This window comes from Diadema setosum, chromosome 14 (assembly GCF_964275005.1).
Source record: "Diadema setosum chromosome 14, eeDiaSeto1, whole genome shotgun sequence".
Lineage (NCBI taxonomy): Eukaryota > Metazoa > Echinodermata > Echinoidea > Diadematoida > Diadematidae > Diadema > Diadema setosum.
The window spans coordinates 27,033,774-27,058,794 of NC_092698.1; the positions used below are offsets into that span (position 1 = coordinate 27,033,774).

General features: G+C 39.1%; 1 protein-coding gene across 1 annotated transcript; it reads right to left on the bottom strand.

Moving 5' to 3' along the window:
* Positions 1–1,337: 1,337 nt before the first annotated feature.
* LOC140237548 (uncharacterized) lies at positions 1,338–21,356 on the bottom strand. Its single transcript, XM_072317482.1, has 4 exons — positions 20,993–21,356; positions 13,340–14,794; positions 3,327–3,561; positions 1,338–2,293 (listed from the first exon to the last, which is right to left on the bottom strand). The coding sequence occupies exons 1-4, from the start codon at positions 21,350–21,352 to the stop codon at positions 1,980–1,982; spliced, it is 2,364 nt and encodes a 787-aa protein (XP_072173583.1). The 5' UTR covers positions 21,353–21,356; the 3' UTR covers positions 1,338–1,979.
* Between the last annotated feature and the right edge of the window lie 3,665 nt (positions 21,357–25,021).

The window sequence follows — 25,021 nt, forward strand, 5'->3', positions numbered from 1 at the left end:
AATGCAACACAAGCAAATGAAAATAGATTATGCACATGAAAAGATGGTTGAGACTGTTGAATAATACAGAATTGTACATTTGAGTGATTGTATTGTATTTAAAACAGTTGTGTGTATTCTATAACATTTTTCGGGGTGTGGTAAAGACCCCACACAATATCTACCCACACCTTTGCTTTGAATTTTTCAACAGTGAGAAGAAATTTTCACAGAGATAAATAAATGCATGAAATATCTCATTTGTATGTAATGCAATTCTCATCAGTGAATTAAGAGAGGATTAAACTGGATTATACAGTTCATGCAACTTTCATATTTGAAATCAACCTGTTGCTTCCAGAATAATTTCAAGTTCTCCATATAACATTCCTTCAAAAGGTAAATTCAGATTATTAATGTAACTAGACTATTGCTGCAGGGCAAGCATAGCATAACATATTCTTTACACTTGTAAATAAAAAACATGACTATACAAGAAAGTAAATTACTGAGAACATTGCAAACAGAGAGTATATTCAAAATAATAAAGTAATAACTAAATGCTCTGTGTGAATTTAGGCAAGACATTATTGAAGAATTACCATTACAGACTTCAGAAGTTGATAAGCACCCTACATTTTCCACACAAAATGAACTGTTCTGAGGAAAATATGACAACTCATACCTTTCTTCACTGAAATGATCATATCTGACCCCTTACACCATTTACAATTTTCACATGGAGTAATCCAATGATGTAACCTGAGAACAAAAGTTACACAAAATTTTTGTGTTTTGTGCAATCTCGAGGAAAAAAAAAAAACACTTCTGGAGAGCTGATTCAACAATTTAGTTGATGCTGCATTACAAAGTATTGTTACATGTGGCAGGGGCTCCCACACACTCCCCGCAACTGCACAATGCTGTACAGCTGATTTTCAAAAAAATAACATTGATGCTAACTTTATGCATAATGAATTCGTGAAATCAGATTTATTGCTATAATCACTAAGCAAGCTCCAAAAAGGCATATTTTTTGGTGTACATATTCTTTCTAGTGTTCTTAGCAAATGTAAGTGAAAAAAAAATTGTGCCATCAAAGATAATTTCTGAAGTATTTTATTGTTTTTTATTTTTTTGATATTTCTCTGTTTCTCGACTTTTGCTTTCAACTTCTTTTTTTTTGATGAAATTTGTTGGCCACAAAGTTCTGAGCATGAAAATATGTTAATAATTGATTTTAATCAATAAAAGTAAAAATAATCATGCTTCTAACAATTTGAAAGCAGCATTTGCATTCAAATTGTGCATGAATTCACATTTTTTAGCCATATTTCTTCTGACATGCACCTCACCTACATATCATGTATAACTTTCAAACGTTGGGCCTGTGGTCACAAATTTGGTGTCAAAAGATGCAGGAGACTCAAAAGAAGTTTTGAACCATTGCAGCGATACCATTTTGCAATGGCGACGCATTGCGTGGAATGTCACACGGCTGTGTCATTGGGAGTCCGAGATTGAGACTAATCACACAGGAAAAATCCTTGAATACTGTAAAACCAGAAATGTTTGCATGCATTTCAATTTTGTAAGAGCCAAGATTCACAGAATTAAAGTGCAGGTGAAAGTTCTTTTTAATACACTATATGCACTGAATGCCAGTGCTAATTTCACGAGGATTTTATTTCGCAAAAAAGACCGTCGGCTCCAATTCACAAAAATTTTATGCCACGAAAATATCTTGCTTTACAGTGGCCGATGGCAAAAACAAACCAGGAACGGAACAAGTCACAGGCAGTGATTCTCTGAGGATTTTTTTCTTTCAATTCACAACACTCCTATAACACGTTGCACATTTTTCCATCTGGACAGTGCTGAGGTTAGTGTCAACAGATTCTGTATACTGTTGCTACATTGCTGCGGTTGCGACCGGGCATGTTCAGTGTGCTACCACCCATAACCCTGATATCGGGTGCTGGGCGTCGGCCCACAAGGGATCACGAGAAATCAAACATGAAGTGCAGGAATCCGACCGAGATACCAGAAACGACGATGAGGACCAAAGTGGAGGCCACCACCCTCCACACCACTCCCTGCAGATAGCGCATCCCCCAGTCATGCACGTAGCCCGCGTTGCGGCGAGAGGCAAGAAAGTCCACCTGGTTGCGGTTATTCTGGTAGCCCATGCGGTACCACGGCGGTAGGTTTGGGTTGCCAGGCAACGGGAAGGAACGGTTTAGAGTCCTCCGCTCCATCTGATGCCGGTTCTCAAACTGCCGTGGGAAAAGCTGCTTGACAGCTGATGTCAGTTCTGTGGAGAGATGTAGACGGCAAATGATGAAGTGCAAAGATTTTATCAAAATATCAATTTCTCTGAATTTTGAAGACACAGGACAAGACCTTCTTAATCAGTTGCAACCATGTAATATCTTGATCTGGAAATAGGTGTAAATACAAGAACACTTTTAGACTACGAAGCTTCATAATTCTTTTTGTTGTTGTTGATATTTCAAGAACTGCACAACGTGGCATTATACACATTGTCCCAATTTAGAAGCAGAAAAAAAAAAAGAAGAAGTCAACACATAGGTCATCTTCTGTATAATCATGTTAACTTCAGGGACATGTATCATAAAGAGATTGACAACACTTGACAATCAAAAACTTGCTGGCTGCTAACACAAATTCAACTGCAGTGCTATCAACTCACTAGCTATAGCCACTCTGTGACCAGTGACTGACTGCCCCAAAACACAGGAGACTTCTACCAGCAGTACTTGGTATCTTCAAAATACTAATGTGGACCAGCCTTGGAGCCATCAACATTTATGTCTGTTGAAACAGACCTACAGCTTGTATACTGTGCCTTAGTTCAGGTTCATCTCTGGAGGTAAAATAATTCTAATTTTGATGAGTATCAAGGTGGTTCATAAAGTGAGGTAACTTTTTAATGCACTCATGGAGTATTCTTTATTGTTTACATTCAAGGTTTCTGTAACATCTTTGACTAGATTCATGTTTTTAAACCAACATACACAAGAAAAGGAAAAGAGTTACAACATGTTGTGAAAGCGTCCAGTCTCATTTTAGTGAAATGCCCTGGCTGTCACAACTCAGCCACAAAAAGCCAGCCCAAAGGCCACTTCTCTCTATTCTTGAGAAAGGGTGGTCCACTTTGCAACTACCTACATTCTTTGCTTAACCCGTTGAGGACGGACTGATTTTGCTATAACATGCATTTCCCATAGACACCTGCCTAAGTATTTGTGGGAATCATCTTCAAAGGGTTAACAGGGTCTTGAACATCAAATCTTTAGTCCAGCAACTGCGGCAAGCTCACTTACGGTCATGGAGCTTCACGCTCCTTATGGTTGTGCGGCACAGGGGGCACGGTGTCACCACGGGGTGGAAGCGGGCCACCTGTCGCAGGCACGGCTCGCAGAAGATGTGCTCGCAGGGGAAGCAGGTGTGGGGCTGATAGTAGATGTCCAGGCACACGGAGCACGTTGTGACCTCCCGCAACGAGCTACCAGCACAGCGGGGACCCAGGAGAGAGTACAGCCCTGCTGCACTGATATCCTGAAGGAGAAAGATAAGGGGTCGAGGACTTTATACACCTGCCATGTGACCTATGCCTCTCCCACTTCTGCTTCCAACAGCAGTACATTATTCATTTTATTGACACCTAAATGACATAATATACAGAAACTTGTTGCAGAGTGAGAAACCTCGCTCAGGAGACTGAGATGATATGCATGTTCCTGCGGATGTCTCGATTCCTAACAGGAGAACACCCCAAAGCAGCACTGCCCTATAACGTAGAAAGACAATTACAAACTAATGCCAGATGGACTCCTGTAGCTGGGTGACCGATGATTAAAAGTGTCATGCCATGTCATGCTTACCCAAATGTACTGACTGATTATAGTAAAAAATAGCAAACAGAATATTAGTAGACCTTTCAATAAATCAGATGAAAGTGAAGGAAGAGCATTTTCTAAAGTTGTTTTTTTTTTTAACTGTCACGTGTTTTCATGAAAGCGTGACATTGGTAAGCTGCATAAATAATGAAAATTAATAAAGTAATGATGCCACTGCATCACAATTCTCTTCTTATCAATTAAAAACTTATTTTGATAAGAATATTTTGGGTTGGTAGTTTAGCAAGGTTCTACCACCTACTCCTTAAAAGTCATTACTGGTAATCTTTTTACCATTCTACAGTAATTCCATGCAAAGAAAACATATTAATTTCTTTTTGATCCAGTATCAATAGAGAAAATTCAGTGATTTGTGCACAGGTTAGCAGAAAACTTTGGCAACATTAACACCTCATCTATTTGCCTACATATGTATGCATGGAGATTGTGACCAATAACACACAAAAATACGTGTGAAAAATGTGTGACCTTCAATATTCTGTAACTTCCATATTGTATACCAAAGTCCAGTGAAAACTCTACCATTTGTCTTTTTCATTTCACCCTAAACTGCATACACCATTTATATTAAGCAATTCTAATCTACCTCACGACAACTTTGTGAGTGGTTAAATTTATGATTGTGGAGTACAGTACTGAAAGGAGAAATGTAATTCACATTCATGTCAGGATCACAGTTAAAGGTGCATGGTCCCGGTGTTTTAGTCAAATGCGTACGCGGGCGCATGGCGCAAGTTTCCTATAGAGACCTACGCTATTGACTCCTCTTTAGCGCTTACGCTTTGGCCCACTTTCCCGAGTCCGAAGAAGTCCGATTCACTGTAGTCAGTGGTCGGATCACAGTTTGGCTCATGATTCGGCTGAGGGGGATGACAGCTTTAGCAAACTTCTTTTGTGATGTCATAATAACAAGCACATATGCACGCACCCTGGCATTACTACAGACTGCGCGTTGCGCAGAGAAGACAACAAAGGCAACGTTACTTAGCAACACCTACGCGCTTCACTCTTGATGACAACTAAACTTCGGTAATCTTTGCATCAATGCTAACAGTGATCGGCAGTATCATCAACAGCACCCTCTACGCTACCGGGACTATGTCCCTTTAATATTTTCACTTGCTTTTGAATTCACGAATAGAACTCGACTAGCACAATTTGCAAAAATAAAAATCTCACGAAATACTTGATGTATCCAGCATTCACAGAAGTCCATACAAAGATGGAGTAGCATTTTGCTTCAAATGGCTGTCTGTGGTCTTATTGGATTGATGAGGATGACATAGAAGATTAAATCATTTTGTACGAAAGGGAAACAATTTATCGATTTCAACAAGTGGAAGTTTGAGCTGTAAACTGCCAATACTTGTTCATAAATGGACATGTGCCCCATTTACACCTCATTCCTGCCCTTTTTGTATCATTTTCATCTTTTTAATTAATTGAAGATACAGAGCTTGCTACTGTGCAATTCCCTTCCTCTGAATTTCTAAGAAATACTTCAATGCAAACAATCAGAATACCACAAAACAAATCGTTGAGTGTGGTGAGAAAATGGGAAATACATGTGGAAAATTGATCGTGGGAATAAGTGCAGGAAGCAAAAGGCACATGTGTTCATCTGTTCATCTACAGTGAATGACTCAGCAGGTACTTCACTACGGACATTAAGGACTTTTCGATTGGGAGGACGAAGACACCATCCTTGTCCTCGAGCAGTGGCAAAATGATTGCAGTCAACTCATTACATTCAGCCAGTTAAAACCCATTCTAATTTTTCCTACGCATGTTCGCAAGATGAATGTGAATCTGCCAGCTTCTATAATAGCTGCCAGTCATAAGAAGATGAACTTGAGCTGCTGTTAACTCTTAAAGCCCCAGTCACATAGACATCTCGGATCACCCCGAAAATGATCCTGGGTGATCCAAGGAGAGATCCGTGTTGACGCCTTGGACATCCTTGGACATCCGTGTATGTCCGTATACATCTGAGGACATCCGGGAGGTCAAAATGGCAACTTTTGGAGGTCAAAAACATCCAACGTCATCCAGGGATTGCCATGCTGTCCTAAACCGATCGATAAATCACCAAATGCCACATAACAATGATCTCCATTTCTCGTAATTCCATTCCTGTAGCATGCCATTTATTTGGTGATTGACTATCAAACGGTGTTCCCTACTGGATTTGCTAGTAAATTATAAGTTTTGGTCACTGTTTTGTGTGCAAAAGTCATGCCTCTACACTACTGGTCATTTGAAACAAAAACAATCAAAGACTAGTCAAACAATTTAATTCAGAGCAATGCTTAGCATTTACTCTACAGTGTCATCGCCTATTACATGTCCCCGAAAACACAAAATTATAAAAATTGAATAGATGCGAAAAACAGAATGCTTCCCTAAAGCATGACTATGTTGCCGTCTCAAAATAATGCGACACACAGAGGCTTTCTATTGTTTATTTGTTCAGTTATTATGAAAGTTTGATATAACTAAAGAAGACTGCTAGTCCCAAGGACTTCTTTATAATGGCTGTCCACTGTTGTAGCGATGCTCGAGAGCGATGCAAAGCGCTCGATACAACACAAAATGTAGTTTAAGGGACTATGCAGACATCGCCTGTCTGCGATGCGTCACCAAAGTGCTATGATTTGACAGATTATTTTGCAGTAGGACAAAATCATTTCATTTGTATGTGAATTATAGACTGAAATATGGTGTACTTTTCTTAAAATTAACATTTCCAACACTGCACTCTTGGAGGATAAGGGTGACTAAATCCATTTTTTTTTTAAATCAGTGCAAGCGGATATTGTGGTGGAAAAATGGAAAGCATGAGCGGTGACAAGGCTGCTGTTGCAGAATGACGTAAAAATCAAGGAAAATGTGTCCTGGAATTTGGGAGAGAACATACAGTATGTGGATGGTTGCTGCACATGCACATTGCCTTAACCCGTTGAGGTTGGTTTGATTTTGCTACAACACGCATTTCCCATAGACATTTGCCCAAATATATGCGGGACTCGTCCTCAATCAGTTAAACTTATATTGATCACATGACCCAGTCCAGGACATGGACATGCAAATTGAAAAGTCCATAATGGTCATCATCACTTTAACCCACGAAAAGTGATCAGAATAGCTATCAAACTTGAGCCACAGCACAGGTAAACTACAACCAGGTAGAAGATCTTAATGATAAGGGTGTTTTTTTTTTTAGGAGAATGACCTCCTCCCCACTCTCAAAAAATAAATAACATCCTGGGAAATTCTCTTAAACTGAGCAAAGAGCCACAACAAATGTTATTTCACTCTCAACCACACTCTCTTCCTCTTCCTACATTCCACCGAATGACAGTGAGACACATTACTGGAAATAAAGGCAATTAGATGTCTATGAGTTGTCTATGATCTATTTTCCTGTCACACACTAGGATAATTTCCTGTACTTGTGTACTTGTGCTGCTTTATCAATGATCGGGCTTATCATTCTAGGTATCATTTGTTATCACTGAACAACAAAGTTTATTATTATTATTTTTTTTTTGGGGGGGGGGGCGTCACTGTACTCAGATGTGACAAATGATGTCAAATATATACTTGTAAGCATTTTCCTTTTTTTTTTTTGGTAATGTGGGAATATTACATCATAGTTAAGAATCAGTACTGAGGTTTGTTTGGTGTTGTTGCTTTTTTTTTTTTTTTTCACCAATGGCTTTCTAACATCTTTGATTTACATCAACATCATTTTAATTTCTATCCATGACCACCAAGCATTCATTCATTGATGGGGCTACTTAGTCACGTGTGTAAAACTGCTTTGCCACCTTCAGTGTAGAGTGCTACCAACATAATTACTAGTACACAAACCAAAATTAGTTACTTGCCCAGGGCAGCCTACACTTGCTGTTGGGCAAGCAGTGCACATTTCATGTTCACTTGCCTGGCCGGGCAAGTTGGAAATTTTGGAGCAATTTGCGTGACTAGAAACCAGCGCACAAATTAAAACACACATTTTTTTTTTTTTTTTTTGCATGTCATATGCCCCAGTAATAAATGTCTTGATTTCACAGAATTAAAAACACATGAAATTCATCTTACCCAGGAGAGTGGGAAAAATTACTCGTGCAAAAATAACCACTTGTACAGTAGTACTTGGCTACATTTCAGAGACCTTTGTCATTTGTCAATTCACACAACTAATCGTAAATATATTCACATCTACCCTTTTCACAATAATGAAATTACCAGAATGTTCATGGGTAAAAGCAATCGCTGCAAATGACATATGGTGGGAAATGAACAGTGATCTATGGCCTTGAATTTCACCACTATAGCTCTTATGTTTGTGTACGTGTGTGTGTGTTTATCATTCATACCATTTCTGAATATTTCATCACCACCGGACATTCTTAGATGAAGTTACTGCAATTATACATACACTGTATCTTTAAGGTAAGCAAAAGGTCTCCAGTGACCTAAAAGTTGACTTTTGATTGTATAGTACTGTATATGCCATATATTTAGCGAGTCTGAATTTTCGTGAATACGACGATTTTGCCAGCAATCTAGTTAAATTCGCGACTGTAGAGTAGAGTACTGAATGGAGAACTGTATGCGTGCACATCACGTTCATGTCGGGATCAGAGTCAATATTTTTGTGTGTCTTAAAATTCGCGAATAGCACCTGACTCGTGAAATTCACAAAAATAAAAACCTCGTGAAATATTCAGCGTATACAGCTTTTCTAAGCAGGGCTTCAACAGGAAAATTCAAGTTCCATCTTAAAGGAGAAATCTGGGACAAATATAAATAGGTTAGTCTAAAAAGAAAGAGTTAAAATCATACAAGCACAACAGTGAAAGTACGACCAAAATTAAATGAAAAGTAATGAAGAAATTAATGAAACTGAGAACTTCGGCTGATTTTCACAAAACAGTTCTTGAACAGTCAATATGAAAATGCAAATTAGTGAATAGATGATGTTATCCCCTCACAATTGCCATGTACAGTATGTTGTACATGCACATGTATAAAATCATGAAATTTCTGGCTTTTGATTAAACACAATTATGCCCTGGTCTCAAACCCTGATATATTGGACTGATCATTATTTTGAAGTTTTTCAATTGGGAATAATATTACAATGCATGTTTAATACTTTTAAACCAGAAAAATTTATTTTTGCATTTTTATTCAAATGACCAATGGAAAGTTGTTAAGTGATGGCATTATCACCTTGAACATTTACATATTAACTGTTTAAAAAGGGTTGTACAAAAATTTAGCGAACTTTGAAATTTCTTAACTTCCTCACTTTTGAGTTGGTTTTGATCAAATTTTCACTGGTGTGCTTGTCATAGTGTACTCTTTCTTTTCAAATTCATTCTGAACTGGTCTGGAATTCTCCTGTAATTCCCAGCTTACAGAGACAGACAGAAAACCTGAAAACATAGTTATTCTGCCACTCTACAGCGCAAAGGCATGAAGAGAATCACAGCATGTTTTCAAAGCACTTCTGGTCCTAACGTTTTTGGGGGTTTTTTTTTGTCACTAAATGCATCATATCACAACTAAAACCAGCATTACATGACAGAAGTCAGACGATAAGCAAGACAAAGATCTGGAAAGGGATCTATTTACACAACATGCAGACATCTCTATGCCAACTTGCTGACCCAGACTGTTATCAGTGTTTCATTCTTAGAACCACGATTGGGGTGAATGACATTGCAGAATGTTGCCTGGAGGGTTGAACCATTCATGTTGAATAACAACCTCCAGCGGTGAAAAGATTGCAACGCAGCAGCTGGCATCACAGTGTGACAAAATCTGGGTCAGATACACACATACACAGGTTGAATAAACTGGAAGATTGGCAAGGAGGGGCAGAGGCAACTGTCTTTGCCATGGCAACAAGTGTGCAAGTCATGTGCATGTATGCATGACAATTCACTCAAGTCTGTTCATCATTTCATTTGAAACTTGCTTTCAATAATGATGAATATTTCAAGGAACTGACTCACTCTATCTAAACTTAAGTCTGTGGGGCGTCCAACCTCAAACACACACAAACAGAGAAAGTACATCTGCTGGCTGGCCTGGCCTGTAAGTGAATAGGGAGGAGTATATATACATTGTACAGATACCCTAAATACTGCACAGGCAGAGTTTATATACTGGAAACGAAACAAACGACTCGTCAGCTGCAATATTTTGTACATATTCCCTCTGTCGTTGCTTGAATGGAAATTGACCCACTACCCTTCGAAGAAACTATTGTTTGACATGTTGTAACACAGTAAAAATGCAAGTTGAAAATGATACAACTTATCCTGTGTTCTAATTGTTGAAGGGCAATTCCGCAGTTAGGTGGACATGACATGGATAAAAGAAATGTGCCTCTTTATCTTACCCTTTGATCTAGGTATCAACTAATGCCATGGATGTTCACCAATCATTAGGGTCTTTCAAATTCAGTAGATTTTATTTTTCGTATTTATTGATTTTGCGAGATCTAAAACCATCATTTAAAATGTACATGTGGGACTGGGGACGCTGAAATTCACTTAAATGCAAATTACAGTGGGTTCCTTTGAAATTTTTTCTTCAAAGTTTTGCTAAAGGGTAAAAGATGAATACATTTAAATACTCCAGAAGTCATGTGACATTTTGTCAATTACAAAAGGGTGAAATGACCTGCGGAATTACTCCGGACAAATGTAACGTTACTAACCGTAACGTTACTAACCATGCTTTTGGGGGTCTAGCTAAAAAATTATCGGTCGAACTGCTAACAAAATTTGCATGAACATTTGTCATGATGCAATAATTGAAATTAATGCAACACTCTGTTTGAAGTAACTTGAATTTTTGCACACTTTTTGTTACAAGACATTGATTTTTTTGTCATGTCCTTTTTTCGTAACGTTACTAACCAGCGCTTTAAGTTGCTATAGCAATTCTAATATTTCTTGGATTGTGTTCATTCTTTTCTGTATCGTAAACCTGGGAAGGATGAACATGTTTTTGACATAATTTTGACTTGAAATGAATAAATGGTAATTTAGTGGTAAAAACAAATATCTAAATTTGTTCAAATGTAACGTTACTAACCGCGGAATTGCCCTGAACCATAATGTTTGAAGAAATGCCTTCTGTAGCCATTCCCACAATATCTGTAATACAGTACTCTCCACTTAATCAGGTACTGCTAAATCGGAGAAGAATCTCTTAAAATGTGAAACCAAGATCATTTCACGTCAGGGGCCATAATCACAACCAGAGCATAAATGGTCCATGAAGTCTCTTGTGAATATTTTTGTGCACATGCATAATATGCTTAAAGTTTCAATGCAATGGGAGGGGCACTTCTGGAGTATTTTTGCGATAATCTACATACACATTTACATTGTACAAACGAATGGAATGCTTTCAAGCCTTCCTCTTTATAACAAATTTTCACTTTTGATGCACTCAATGCTATTCTGATGTCCGAGAACACTGCATTTCAGATACAAGAAAAAACAATACTACACAACAGTTCCCCCCCCCCACAAAAAAAAAAAAAATGTGATGAGCTTTGACAAGGAGTCAGCAGGAGCAAAGAAAAAAATAATTAATGAATGAATGCATAACAGAAATTGAAAAAAACAACAACAAACAAAACAAAAAGTAAAATGAATATTCATTTCTTAGAATTACTCTGAAAGATATCTGACCTTGATGATTTAGTATTTCATGAAGGTAAAAAAGGTGCCACAACTCAGCAAAAAACTGTCAGCAGAGTAAGGAACATTATTACCACATATTTGTGAGTCAGTTTCAATAGTGTCTCGAGGGTATCTCAAAATAGCCACCACTGCACTGTGATTGTGACATAATCGAACACTTGTAATGTGAATAGCACTTCTCAAATCCTCTGCATGCAGATTTCATTACTTTCATTCTTTATCGGGGAAAAAAAAATTACTAGTAATAGGTTCATCATGATTCCCCCAAAAATTTCAAGTAGATCATTCTGGTCTTCTTAGGAAATATTTCCATGCCGCTTCGAGTGAAATATTTTTTGCAATGTTGTGCACAAACGCCGGTGAAGGGTAATTATCTGCAGATGAGGTCTTCATCATCACATGACAAGGAATGCTATTTTGAATGACACATCGAACTGCATGTTAAAATAAAATGACGTACTACCAACCAGTCGCAACATTTCATGGACTTCTCTGGCTTTGCTCTGAATTTCACCAGTCCGCTACTTTCACTAGATGGTTTTTCTTGACATCAACTTTGTAGCAAATTTTCCATGGATCAAGGACAACTGACAAAGAGTCTTCAAACTTTCATCTTTGTTTTACAAGTAGTATCTGGTGTTACACGTGACCAATCCTTCAACAAAGCCAACTGGATTTAAAGAGCTTATTGTCGCAGGGGTGACAAAACCTTGTATCTCAAATTTTGGTGAAAATGACTTTTTTGGATTACTGGTCAGATAATAAGTTAAGTGATGTCCTGTCCAAATCCTGGCTGTCTTACCCCAAAAATGAAGCCACTACAGCATGTCAAAGGAAGGGATATCCCATTTGATATACCTGGTAGTGCTGCTGCCTTTTTTTTTTCCTGCTCTCCTGAACATTTGACACTTTTGAGATACGAGGTCTTGTCGACCAAGCGACGCTATATGAGTAGATATTGGAGTGCTTACTTGCCATACATCCTGTATAATTGCTCTGTGATTGCACAGAGAGACTTGAAGGTTACCCCTCATGGAAGCATGCTACATGTAGCATACCGGCATCGAGGAGCAGCCAAATCGAGGAGTGTGGAGTTCAAAAGTTCAAGTACATCCTGTAACAAATGTTACTTGAGTGCACTGAGCACATACATGCAGAGCAAAGTCCGCCATTACTACATAGGGCACATGTGCAGCTCAATGTGATCACAGACATTATTGTATAGTTCGCCCTCTGTAGGTAGTGAGAAAAATCTCTTTGGGCTCGACATACAAATGATGCACAGGTCTGTCATTCTGAGTGTGTCAGCAGAAATCGTATGCAGAATTAAGTGGGATTAAACCAAATTTCAGAGTTATCACATGCACGTTATTCCTTACTGATGCACAAAATGACATATATATCATCTCTTTTACAGAACAGAGGACAAAATATTGCCAAAGGAAAATCCATTGTTTTAATCATATCTCTGACAATTACCGACGCTTGGCAAATTTACTTGATGCATTTCTTTTTGGCTTGCCATAGATGCAAACCATGCGTCAGTAAAGGAAAATCCATTGTTTTAATCATATTTCTGACAATTACCGACGCTTGGCAAATTTACTAGATGCATTTCTTTTTGGCTTGCCATAGATGCAAACCATGAGTCAGCAATTACAAAATATCTGTAATTCTCACCTGAATGGCAGATTCCTCCTCAGCTCCTAATGTCTGTCTTTCCAGCCATCTCTCATAACGTCTCTGTTTTCTCCTTTCCTTCTTCTTCCTGTTTCTCTCCTTCCTCTGTTTGCGGGGACTTCTCTCACCGGTAGAGCTCTGAACATTTTCACCCTGGTCCACCACATCATCTCCCAGGGCTGGGTCTTCTTCATCCTCACTCTCTCTGACCTGCTGCTGAGCGTGGGTCAGCGACGGCACATGTCGGTCCCTGCCAGCGGAGGAGCCCAGTGACTCCATTTGCTCTGAGGTGGAGACCTGGGAATACGGGCCCGGGGACTGGCTGCCGGAGGAACCAGGATTCCTTGGCCTTTCCATGGTACGGCCACGGTCAGCTGCCTGGCTGAAGAAACCTTGGCTATTCTTGAATACGTTGGCAGAAATGTCCGCTGGGAAAGAGATGGGTATTGACGTTGCTGTGGAGGTGTTACTACCCGCCGATCGGTTGACATGGTAACCCCTCCTGTCACCCAGGCCACCATCTTCTGAATCTACAGTCCTGCTGCTGTATGGCCAAACTTGATGCTGGCTCCTCCTCTGACTCTCTCTAACACAAGCATCACTCGACATACCGGGCAACATAGTCACTGGAGATTCTTGAGAACGGGATGCAATCACTCTGCCTCTATTTGTGCCAGAAACATATGCTATATTTCGCTCTACTGTGAGACCATTAAGCAACATGTCATTTTCAAGTTTGCCGCGTCCTGATTCAAGTCCAAAGGACACTGGTCGGTCAACAGGAACTTTCAACCTCCCTTTCCTCTGACGGATTTCTGAACCCTCTGCCATGAAGGAGTTATTTCTTGAGGAAGGAGACGTGCCCTTGGGGAGTAAGTTTTCAGCCCTCTGCGAATGGAATGGGTGTCCAACGTGCAGAATCATCGAGGGGCTCCTTGACAGGGGATTCTCACTGCGAGTGAGGGAGTCCAGGGGCAAGGATCTCGGGCCCACTCTTTGGTGGTCATTTCGTAACGGCTGACCGGGGGATGCCTCTTCATCGGATGCTGATGAAAAAGCATCTGGCAGGAAATTGCATGGAGGTGACTCTGAAGTGGAGGGCATAATTGATGCTGCAGTCATGAGGATGGAGGAATCTACTTCGGCAAAGGTAGGCGTGTCATATTCAGCTCCGCCCGCTACTGGTCTGTGAACAGTGCTGGTCCAAGTGGCTGTGGAGCTGTCACCCTCTTCACTGAGGGAGTTTCCACTTGAGGAACTTGGTGGATTTTGGGGCATTGGTCTGATTCTGGCAATGATTGGTGAAGACGACTCGCAGTCTACTCGATTCCTCATGATGTGAATGCGGGAGGGCTTCTCAGTGGCACAGTGCAACTTGTACGGAGTGACAAAGTCAAAGGAACCTACTCGTCCATTGCACTTAGGACACAACAGCTTTCCTCTCTTCCACTGAAACTGTAGAAAAGAAGAGTCAGACACAGGGTTTCAGGAACAGAAGATATGACAGATTTCAAAGTGAATACTATCATTTTCATTATATTTAAAGCTAAAAGCCTCCAAACAAGTCTAAATTATGCTAAATTTTAATAAATATTTTTAAAGAAACACCTGAAGACTACTAGTATCTGATTGGATTTTGCAATTTTAATGTGCTGTTCTACTTTGTCATATGAATATATGTACATGTGGTACCTGGTAAGATTTTGTAATTTACATGCATGAAGGTGATTATGTTTATCATTATATATATAGAGTTTATTATCATTACCACTTGGCAGTTGTATACTATCATAATTTTTCAACTGCATGCATATGATTTTTTTTTGAACAGGAAAAATGAAGAAATTAGCATGTGTGCAATGGTTTTGTACACAGCGTATCCAAAACAGTTGCTAAGAAACAATATCTAAGTCATTGAAGATTCAAATGACAAGACTAGAAATGTCGCTTTGGCGACTGGTATGCCTCCGCCATAATGCATGATTTTCCCAATAGGTCTAGATAGTACATGTGGACACTGTGTGATTACATTTTCACAAAATTGGCAAAATATTGGAATGACAAGTTTGTCACAAATGTGTTGAATGTTCACCTTCCTTGACCTAGGTTTAATTGGATGAATAAGAGAGCATGTATCTAGGGATTTAAGGACTTTAACTTGACTTTGACCCATTCATACATTTAGGCATTGAGTAATTTTCAAGGTACAGGTGTGGAGAAAAAGTGAAATTTCTGAATTGAATAGTAAATTGTTACCATTTTCATCTGGCCCTTGACCCTAAAATTCATAAGATAATTACTTTCAGGTAGAACATGCATAATATGTACTAAGTTTCAAGGTAACTTGAGCCACTTCCGAGATATGGAGGAAAAAGTTAGTTCAGCACTTTCACTTGATCTTTGACCTTTTGACCTTTGAGGCAAAAAGAGAAAAAAAAAAAACTTTCCAGAGAATTTCTATTAGGTTACACACGCATACACCAAGTGTAAAAAAATAACCCTGCCGGAATTGCATAAATATGAGGGTAATAGTAAAATTTTGAAGTATTGCACTTGACCTTTGACCCCATGAACCCTACATTCTCTAGATAATCACTTCCAGTCAGTACATATGTATATACTATGTTCCATGAAGATACCTTGAACAATTTTCCAAGGTACGGAGAAAAAAAGAAGTTTTAATATTTTTACTTGAACTTTTGACCTTTGACCTTTGACCTCATGACCCAAACTTTCACCAGAGAATCTTAATTGGGTAATACATGTATACACTAAGTTTCAAGAAAATATCTTTAGGCATTCAATAGATATGGTGGAAATAGTAAAATTTTATGTATTTGACCCTGACCTTTTGACCTTTGACTTCATGACCCAAACTTTCACCAGAGAATCTTAATTGGGTAATACATGTATACACTAAGTTTCAAAAAAATATCTTCAGGCATTCAATAGATATGGTGGAAATAGTGAAATTTTATGTATTTGACCTTGACCTTTTGACCTTTAACCTTGAGCATGTGCACCCAAAAGTTGATAGGCACAACTTCACCCCCTAATACACATACATGCCAAGTTTCATTAGGATACCTCATCAGGTTTCAATAGTTACCTTGTCCACAAAATTCATTACGGACGGAAGGACGGACGGACGGACAACCCGAAAACATAATGCCTCCGGCACCACTTCGTGGCGGAGGCATAAAAAAACAAAACTCCCTCCTGAAAACAAACTGTAAATGATCCCTCATGAAACATGACCATACCGCCAAAACCGAGATGACGGCATTTCTCATAACTCTTGGGGTTGTCATAGACCGCAATTTGACTTTAAATAGTCTTATATCGCATGTCACTTAGACAATCAGGTGCCAACTTCAAAACCTTTTACACTTCCACAAGTTCCTATCCAAAAGAGCAGCAGATGAGATTGTGCACTTTCTCATATCTGCCAGGTTCGACTTGCAATTCAATACTTGCCAATCTCCCTGAAAATCAAATCTACTGACTTCTGACCACGGATTTCATTTCCTTGTAGTTTTGGAAAATTTTCACACAATATTGCATTTTCAGTGTTGTTACCACTAGTTGTTGTTGTTTTGTGTGCATGCTTTGTCTTTTGCAGGATCTCTTGCAGCAAGAGTATCACACACAATAGATATGGCACATTATTAATGTACATTATCATTACTATCATTATTATTATTATCACTCACAGAGATTCATGTATTGAATGCCAGTAACAATTTGTGAGAATTTCAGGCTGCCAAAAAGGCCATCAGCTCAAATTCGTGAAAATTTCATGCCGCATAAATATCTTGCTTTACGGTAGTACAGAATGCATAGAATGGTACAATGTATGTCATAGGATTTATGGTGGCAATGCTGCTGTGGCATTCTCATGTTCTTTCTATCTATCAATTTTTTATTGTGATCTATCCAGCATAAGCTTCTCCAGGGCCCCATTTCACACACACACACACACACACACACATACACACACACATGCGCACACAAACACACAAAAGTCGCTATGATAGCTCAACATAACTCCTGCTGGAATGGCAATTGTCATGGTAACAACAAGAATCCAGCTTCATGATTGGCTGTTGCTATGGGAAGTTGCTATTTCAGCAGGAGCTGCTACAGGGCCGAGATATAATGTATGCAGGAGGGATACTTCTGATGAAAACATTGTTGTACAGGGTAGGCTCTACTACAAAGTTTGTAATGGTGCAACCAGAAGATTCGATGCACCGGGGAGGTGGAAATGTCTTTCCACCTCCTTGGATGCACTGTACTTAGCCTGCTGCTCAGTGTTTGTGATAAGTGCAAACACATGCACTGCATACACATGGACATAATAATGTAAATTGTACGATATGTACCCGTGTAATGTCAACAATGTCATAAGCATGTTCATGTATGCGTAGCGGCAATATCAATCACCAACAAAGTGTCTACGCATTCAAACAAGATTTCACAGCATATGTCACACAGCGTATTTGTTGTATTCGAGTATGCAGTACTTGTAATCTTGCTTGAATGTTTTCTGCCTCAAAGTGAAGAACAGAATATACTGGCGAGATACTTTTCATCAAGTTTGTACAAATCTTTGCTAACCTATAGGAAAAGTTTGTTCAGGACTTTGTCATATGTACACACATGTCTACGTGCTTTACTGTGACAGAAATGAATTTTTTTCCCCCTCTGATTGCAATTGTGCATTGCCTGAGAATAGTGCCTTCCCACGTAAAGACCAGCTATCACAATAACATTGTGTGTATTTTCTCATCTCTCTCGTTAAAGGTATTACCGTATTTTCTGGTATACAACCCATACGTTAGAATAGGCAGCACCCTTTTCTGAGTTTTTTTGATCGGAAAAAAAAAGTGTGGATTAAAGGGTGTGTACAGTTCTGGTTGAGGTGAGGATTTAGCTTTTAACATTTTGCAAGATATCAAAAAACCACTCTATGAGATGTCAAAGAACATGCAATTCTAAGGGGTATCAAAAGTTTATTTGATGAAAATCGGTTTTGAAATGGCTGAGATATCCAAAAACAAGGTGAAAAAAAAGAGATCCTAATGAAAGTGTGGCCTGTCACCTTTTATTATTATCACTTTTTTGGATATCTCGGCCATTTGAAAACCAATTTTCATCAAATAAACGTTGAATCCTTCTTAAAACTACGTGCTCTTTCATATATCATAAGAGGTTTCTCATCATCTCACTTAGGAATATTCAAAACATGAATCCCCACTTCAACCAGTACTGTACAGTCCTTTTAGATAATTTATATACCAGAAATATGGTACATACTGGTAAGTAATAAGACTTGCAGCAAGTGGTACGCAGGGTTTTATTCTGTTATTGTTAAATGTCAGACACTAGTTAAAATTTCAGATTTAATTCGTAATGTACTTTGCATGCACTTGACTATGTTTAAATACGAATAAACCATCAAATTTTTGTATCACTGGCCACGTAGGTCCTACAGTGTACAAACCAATATAGACGTCAAACAGATTGAAATTTTTATTCTGTGCACACAGAAAATATTGCATTCATAGATCATGTACGCTTTGGGTGAAATTGGATGCAGACCATTTCAGAATGTTGAGAAGTAATTGGTCGTATCACCCCATGAAAGGGTCATCATGGTCGTGTGACTGTGAAAGAGCTCACACGTGATTAGTTTTCATAAACGGTGTTGAGACTTCCAAACACAATTCATAACATTTTGAGACAAGCATTGCCATAAATATCCCCCTTCCCCCTATTCAGGAGGGTCCAACACAAACCTTCTTCTCTGGTGGCCCAATCTAACCTCTAAAATCTTTAAATGTGAAATTTTGGTGGCCCAAAATAAGAACATACAAAAACAATCCATTTTGAAACTTAGTTGGCAGATCAAGCCACCAAAATATAACCTTTCTTGAAATATTTGTGGCACAGCATCAATTTTGAGTGACCTGGGCCCTGTTTTATGAAGAATTAAAACTGATGTTAAAGTTGATTTCTATGGTAAGTCTACGGCAGCCTGTGTGCTAGGGAAATTTAAAATCGATTATATCTTTTGATAAACCGGGGCCAAGGGCTACAGGACCACCACTAATGTTGAGTTCTGCATATAGTAAGATGTCATTCACCTATTTTTTCCTATTCATGGTAATTTTCCTGATACTAAAAGGGAGGTTATATTTCCCAGTGGCTGAAAATTGAAACAACCTAAAATCATGTTTCATACTGTAATCCTAAAACTTTGCATTTGGTGGTACTTTAATGAAACACCAGCAACCCAAAAGAAGCAAATAAAAAACAAAATTGATGTAGCAGCTACTTTTAAAAAAAAGCTGCCAAAAGGGACAAAAAAAAATGAATTTGCTATATTTTCATCAGCATTTTTAAAAACAGTTGAAAAAAAAACAAGGAAAAGTAGAAATTACGCGGTGCGTAATATATGTCCCCGCCGGAAGTAGCATTTAGTAGCAAAATGTACAATATAGGTAAAAAGATCAAGGTCAAAGGTCAAAATTCTATGTAGAAGTTTTGAAGCCCTCACCTAGTGCCATCACATAAAGCAAACGGAATCGAAATCGGGTTAGAAATGGCAAAGGAGTAGCATTTTGTAGCCAATGTACAATATAGGTAAAAAATCAAGGTCAAAGGTCAAAGAAGTCAAAGGACAAAATTCTGTGTAGAAGTTTTGAAGCCCTCACCTAGTGCCATCACATAAAGCAAACGGAATCGAAATCGGGTTAGAAATGGCGAAGGAGTAGCATTTAATAGCAAAATGTACAATACAGGTGAAAAATCAAGGTCAGAGGTCAAAGAAGTCAAAGGTCAAAATTCTGTGTAGAAGTTTTGAAGCCCTCACCAAGTGCCATCACTTAAAGCAAACGGAATTGAAATCGGGTTACAAATGGCGAAGGAGTAGCATTTTGTAGCAAAATGTACAATTTAGGTCAAAAATCAAGGTCAAAGGTCAAAGAAGTCAAAGGTCAAAATTCTGTGTAGAAGTTTTGAAGCCCTCACCTAGTGCCATCATATAAAGCAAACGGAATCGAAATCGGGTTAGAAATGGCGAAGGAGTAGCATTTTGTAGCCAATGTACAATATAGGCAAAAAATCAAGGTCAAAGGTCAAAGAAGTCAAAGGTCAAAATTCTGTGTAGAAGTTTTGAAGCCCTCACCTAGTGCCATCATATAAAGCAAACGGAATCAAAATCGGGTTAGAAATGGCGAAGGAGTAGCATTTTGAAGCAAAATGTACAATATAGGTCAAAGGTCAAGGTCAAAGGTCACAACTGAAATTCTTTATAGAAGTTTCAAAGCTCCCATGTAGTGCTATCATATAAAGCAAACAGAATCAAAATCGGGTTAGAAATGGCGAAGGAGTAGCATTTTGAACATTTTGATCACACACGGACGCACGGACGGACGCACGGACGGACGCACGGACGCACGGACGGACACACGGACACACACACGTACGGAGCCCGTTTCATAGTCCCCTGCTCGAACTCGTTCGGCGGGGACAATGATGTGGCCCCAAAGTCAGAGGCACAGGAGGATAGAAAGTTAATTTCTTTCCTTTTTGATGGCTTTAAATCAAATTCTTTGATCAGGAACCAGTGGCAAAATTGAACAGTACCTTGTCCAAAGTGCGATGAACCCAGGGAGGGGTGGAGTCTTCGTTGATAAACCAGAGGGGGTTCGGGCCTACTGTCACTTGTCCATACGGGGCTAGCACTCCTACTGATCTGCTGACGTTGTCACTGCCACCGCAGGTTGTCGGCTTGGAATCCTCCCCCTGATGACCCTCATGTAGGGGTACCTGATGGAGATCTGACTCCCTTGCCGTGCTTGGGCCAGGCACTTCCTGATGGTGCTGGTGGTGGTGGTGGGGGTGGTGGTGGTACCCTGTGCCCGGGTTGAGGACACAGGTGCTGTCAAACAGATGCTGCCTGCACAGCCGGCACCTGTAAGTCACCCTCTCACAGCCCTTCTCCATGCTAGCTCTTCTGAAAGGGTGGGGGATGAGATTGACACAAGAGGGCAGCATACAGAAAACAATTATCAATCTCTCACTCAACCTGCAATGTATAAGATACAGTATCATAAGTGTGTGAATTGGAATCCCTAATGATCTCCTTCATGCTTTTACGATAGCAGTATTTTGAATGATTATGTAAGTTCTAAATAGAAAAACAGATGAGCAGACCTCTACTGTATAACTAATACGAAGGGGACCTTCATTATTGCAATTAAGACAACAATATAATGTACATTTGTACATCAATTACACTAATTAACCTGCTTTTTTTGTCTTTATCAATTTTATCATCATCATCATCATCAATTGAATGATCGCACTATCAATATTTTTTTTTTCAAATATTTCAAATGTCTTGAACGATAGTGATATGTGCGCATATATTTCGATCGATACCTCGCTGACTGATCAACATGGAATCTCTAAACTATTCGTAAAAAGGTACGTCGTATACAGTCAGAACACGCACACATCAGTACCGGCGCTACAGAGCCTACCTGTACACAAATCTGATATCCAGGGTATTGGTACACTTTAAGTCTAGATGACAGTGAGCACTGTCAGAGGCATGAATGGGACAAATGCTTTCCTGTGGTTGAATATTTCGCCTCACTTTGATTCATTCATCTATTTTTCTTCATATTTTTTTTTTCCTTTTGCAATACATGCTTTCATTCAACACTTGCATCAGTTCTCACGACATCTTTAGATATGTACCGGTACAGTATGCAGAACAGACAATGAATGGTTGACATGGGAGCATAACTTGCAAGCTCATGCAATACAGCCCCACACAGGCATTATTCATTTGATGCTCCATTAATTACATTTTCATTTGATATCACAAGTCAAAATTAAATTCTTCACTCTGCTGTAACAGTCACACATCAGATCATGGATCAAATTAAAAATATAGAAAAAAAAATATGTTGTCTTCTTTCATTATTGCAACTACTACTACAACTGTCTACATACACGTGTACACAATTTGGGCATATTATGCGTGTTGTCACGTACACATGTACACATGTACAGCAGAACACACCGGTATGACGACATACATACAGTGTATGTTTACCATGCAATGACGACATACAAGTACATGCAGTGTATGTTTACCGTTACCATGTCGTCATGCTTCAGAGGAAATGCATCCATGCAATTTACGCAGTCACTGGATCCCCCGCAAGCCATGCCCAGTCAGGGGTCATTGATTCCTAACACTCATGTGCTTTGTCTTCATGCTCCAATGATATTACACATGTATGTAAACAATGCACAGAAACCAGAGTCGGATGTACATGTACCATGTACGAGCATGAGCATTCGCATGTGACAAACGAACTTGCCCCCCCTCCACACACACGTACACACACACATCACAACCATCTCAGAAACAAAAGCAGGGGTGGGTGAATTTTGCCATGCTACAAAAAGGGATATTAAGATTCAGAATTCATACTTCATTTTGTACACATTTCAGAAATTCTTCGGGATCACACAATACAATCGGGTAAACATATATTGTCAGAGGTGATCAATCAACTCACATCAAATTACAATGTCAGACCTTTAACAAACTGTAACAGTGCCAATTGCAAAAAAAAAAAATCGTTGAGGACGAGTCCCGGGTATACTCGGGCAAGTGTCTATGGGAAATGCGTGTTGTAGCTACAAATTGTAAATCAAAATGTCCTCAACAGCTTAAGCTGAGGTATAGCCCATTCACAGAATTGTTCTATATGATCTCTACTGCACAGCCCCATCAAAGCTACAGAGAAATATATGAGCTAGTAGAGCTCTCATTTACGAAAGCACTGATAGAAGATACACACAGAATATTGACATGACTTGAACTCATGACTCCTTGGGTAAACAGACCACGATTGTTGATTCATGGTAACAGTTCATATGAATACTCCTGTATTGAAAGACTTTTACAAAGCTGTAGACAACCACAGGACATCACCAAGAGCTGAAGTACAAGAAAGGTAATAATAATAATGATAATAATATGGAAATTTATACAGTGCTTATGAAATGAGGAAAATGTTTCTCAGTGCTTTACAATTAACAAAAGAGAAATGAACATCTGTAGATCAACTACAATTACAAATAATCAACCAAGACCACAATTACAAGTGTGATGTACAATGTGTATATAATCATCAGTTCTGTTCTTGAAATAAATTATGGGTTTTGAGTTTCTTTATGTCAATTATGGAGGTGGAAGACTGATTATGAGTAAGGAAGTTGTTCCAGAGAAGGGAGGCACAAATGGAAAAAGTGCAATCACCAGTTGCAGGTGCGAGGGCAAAATTTAAGCTTGTAATACGGTTTATATTTAAGTTTGTAATATGGGAAGAGTATACATTTAAGTTTGTTTTTAAATATAGCTGAAGAATATGTACATTGATTTCTCACAGATCCAGCCATCCCTCCATACCTTCAATATATTATGGCTCGATGTGAAGATGTGATGTTCTGCCATACAATACCAACTTCATGGGGCATAGAGATGTCTTGTAAATGAAGGGTACCGAGTACAGTCAAACCTGTCCATAGCTGCCACCCAAGGGAAACAAAAAAGTGGCTGTTATAGACAGCTGGCCACTATAGACAGGTTCTCAAACATTCTTTTTCTCTCTGAGGGAATTGTTTTTAGTTATCGTCAAGTTTCTATGGCACGTGGCCGCTATAGACGAATGGTCGCTAAGACAGGTTTGACTGTACATTGTACCTATAAAATCACAGATGTACATCAGCCCAAAATTTACTTCTATGGAAATATGTTGCCTATGATGGTACTGTTGTTGGAAGGTACATGTATCCAGTGGGAAAGGTCCATACTAAAGGACCAAGCAAGCAGTCTGTGAGTCTCCCTGGGATAAATCTTTGCAATTATTTTCACATACACTGCAAACTTAAATTTATTGATCCTCCTCAGTCATAATAGTAGGACCAACTAAACCTTCATACTACAATGCAGCAAAACCAAGATGCTGAAAACTGCTTGTCAAATAGTGGTTTGCAAGTGGAATAAAATGTCCACTCAAAAGGGTCCTGAACTTTCACTCCGAGTAGAATCTTCGTCAGAGGCAAAATGATGGTATACATGTAGATATACACAGGGTAAGGACACATACGTATATGGACTGTACACAAGATGCAAGTCCGGGAGGGGCTGGGGACACTGAACAAAGATACCGAAAGAGGTACCTTACGTTTAATAGGTGTCAAATTTATCTTTATACAGTAAGTAAAATTCTCTCTTTAGACTGCAGAATCAAGCTCTATCCATAGGTACGATACGCAATTATAACAAAGCTGTAAGCACCGAGTCAGAGCACCACCTTACTTGCACAGTGCTTGAAAGGGGGACCCTCCTTGTAAAACACCACGCCTTCGAGTCCTCCTCCCTACTTTAGTTTGCTCCCTCACTGTGACCGTGAAATACACACATATTTTGCACTCTCTTTAGGGTCTTAAGCACAATATCAAACCCCAATCCTCACGGAACGAGAGAGAGAGACCAACAGTAAGGCATATATTGTGTATACAGCATTTCATAAGTTTTCACGGGAGGAACAAGCAATTTGCTTGGGTAGACATGCCGTCACAATCCCT

Coding starts and splice junctions, on each gene's coding strand:
- LOC140237548 (XM_072317482.1), bottom strand. CDS start 21,352: ATGGAGAAGGGCTGTGAGAGGGTGACTTACAGGTGCCGGCTGTGCAGG. Junction 3,562..13,339: donor AGGAGGAATCTGCCATTCAG/GTGAGAATTACA, acceptor TTTCTCCTTCAG/GATATCAGTGCAGCAGGGCT. Junction 2,294..3,326: donor GAGCGTGAAGCTCCATGACC/GTAAGTGAGCTT, acceptor ATCTCTCCACAG/AACTGACATCAGCTGTCAAG.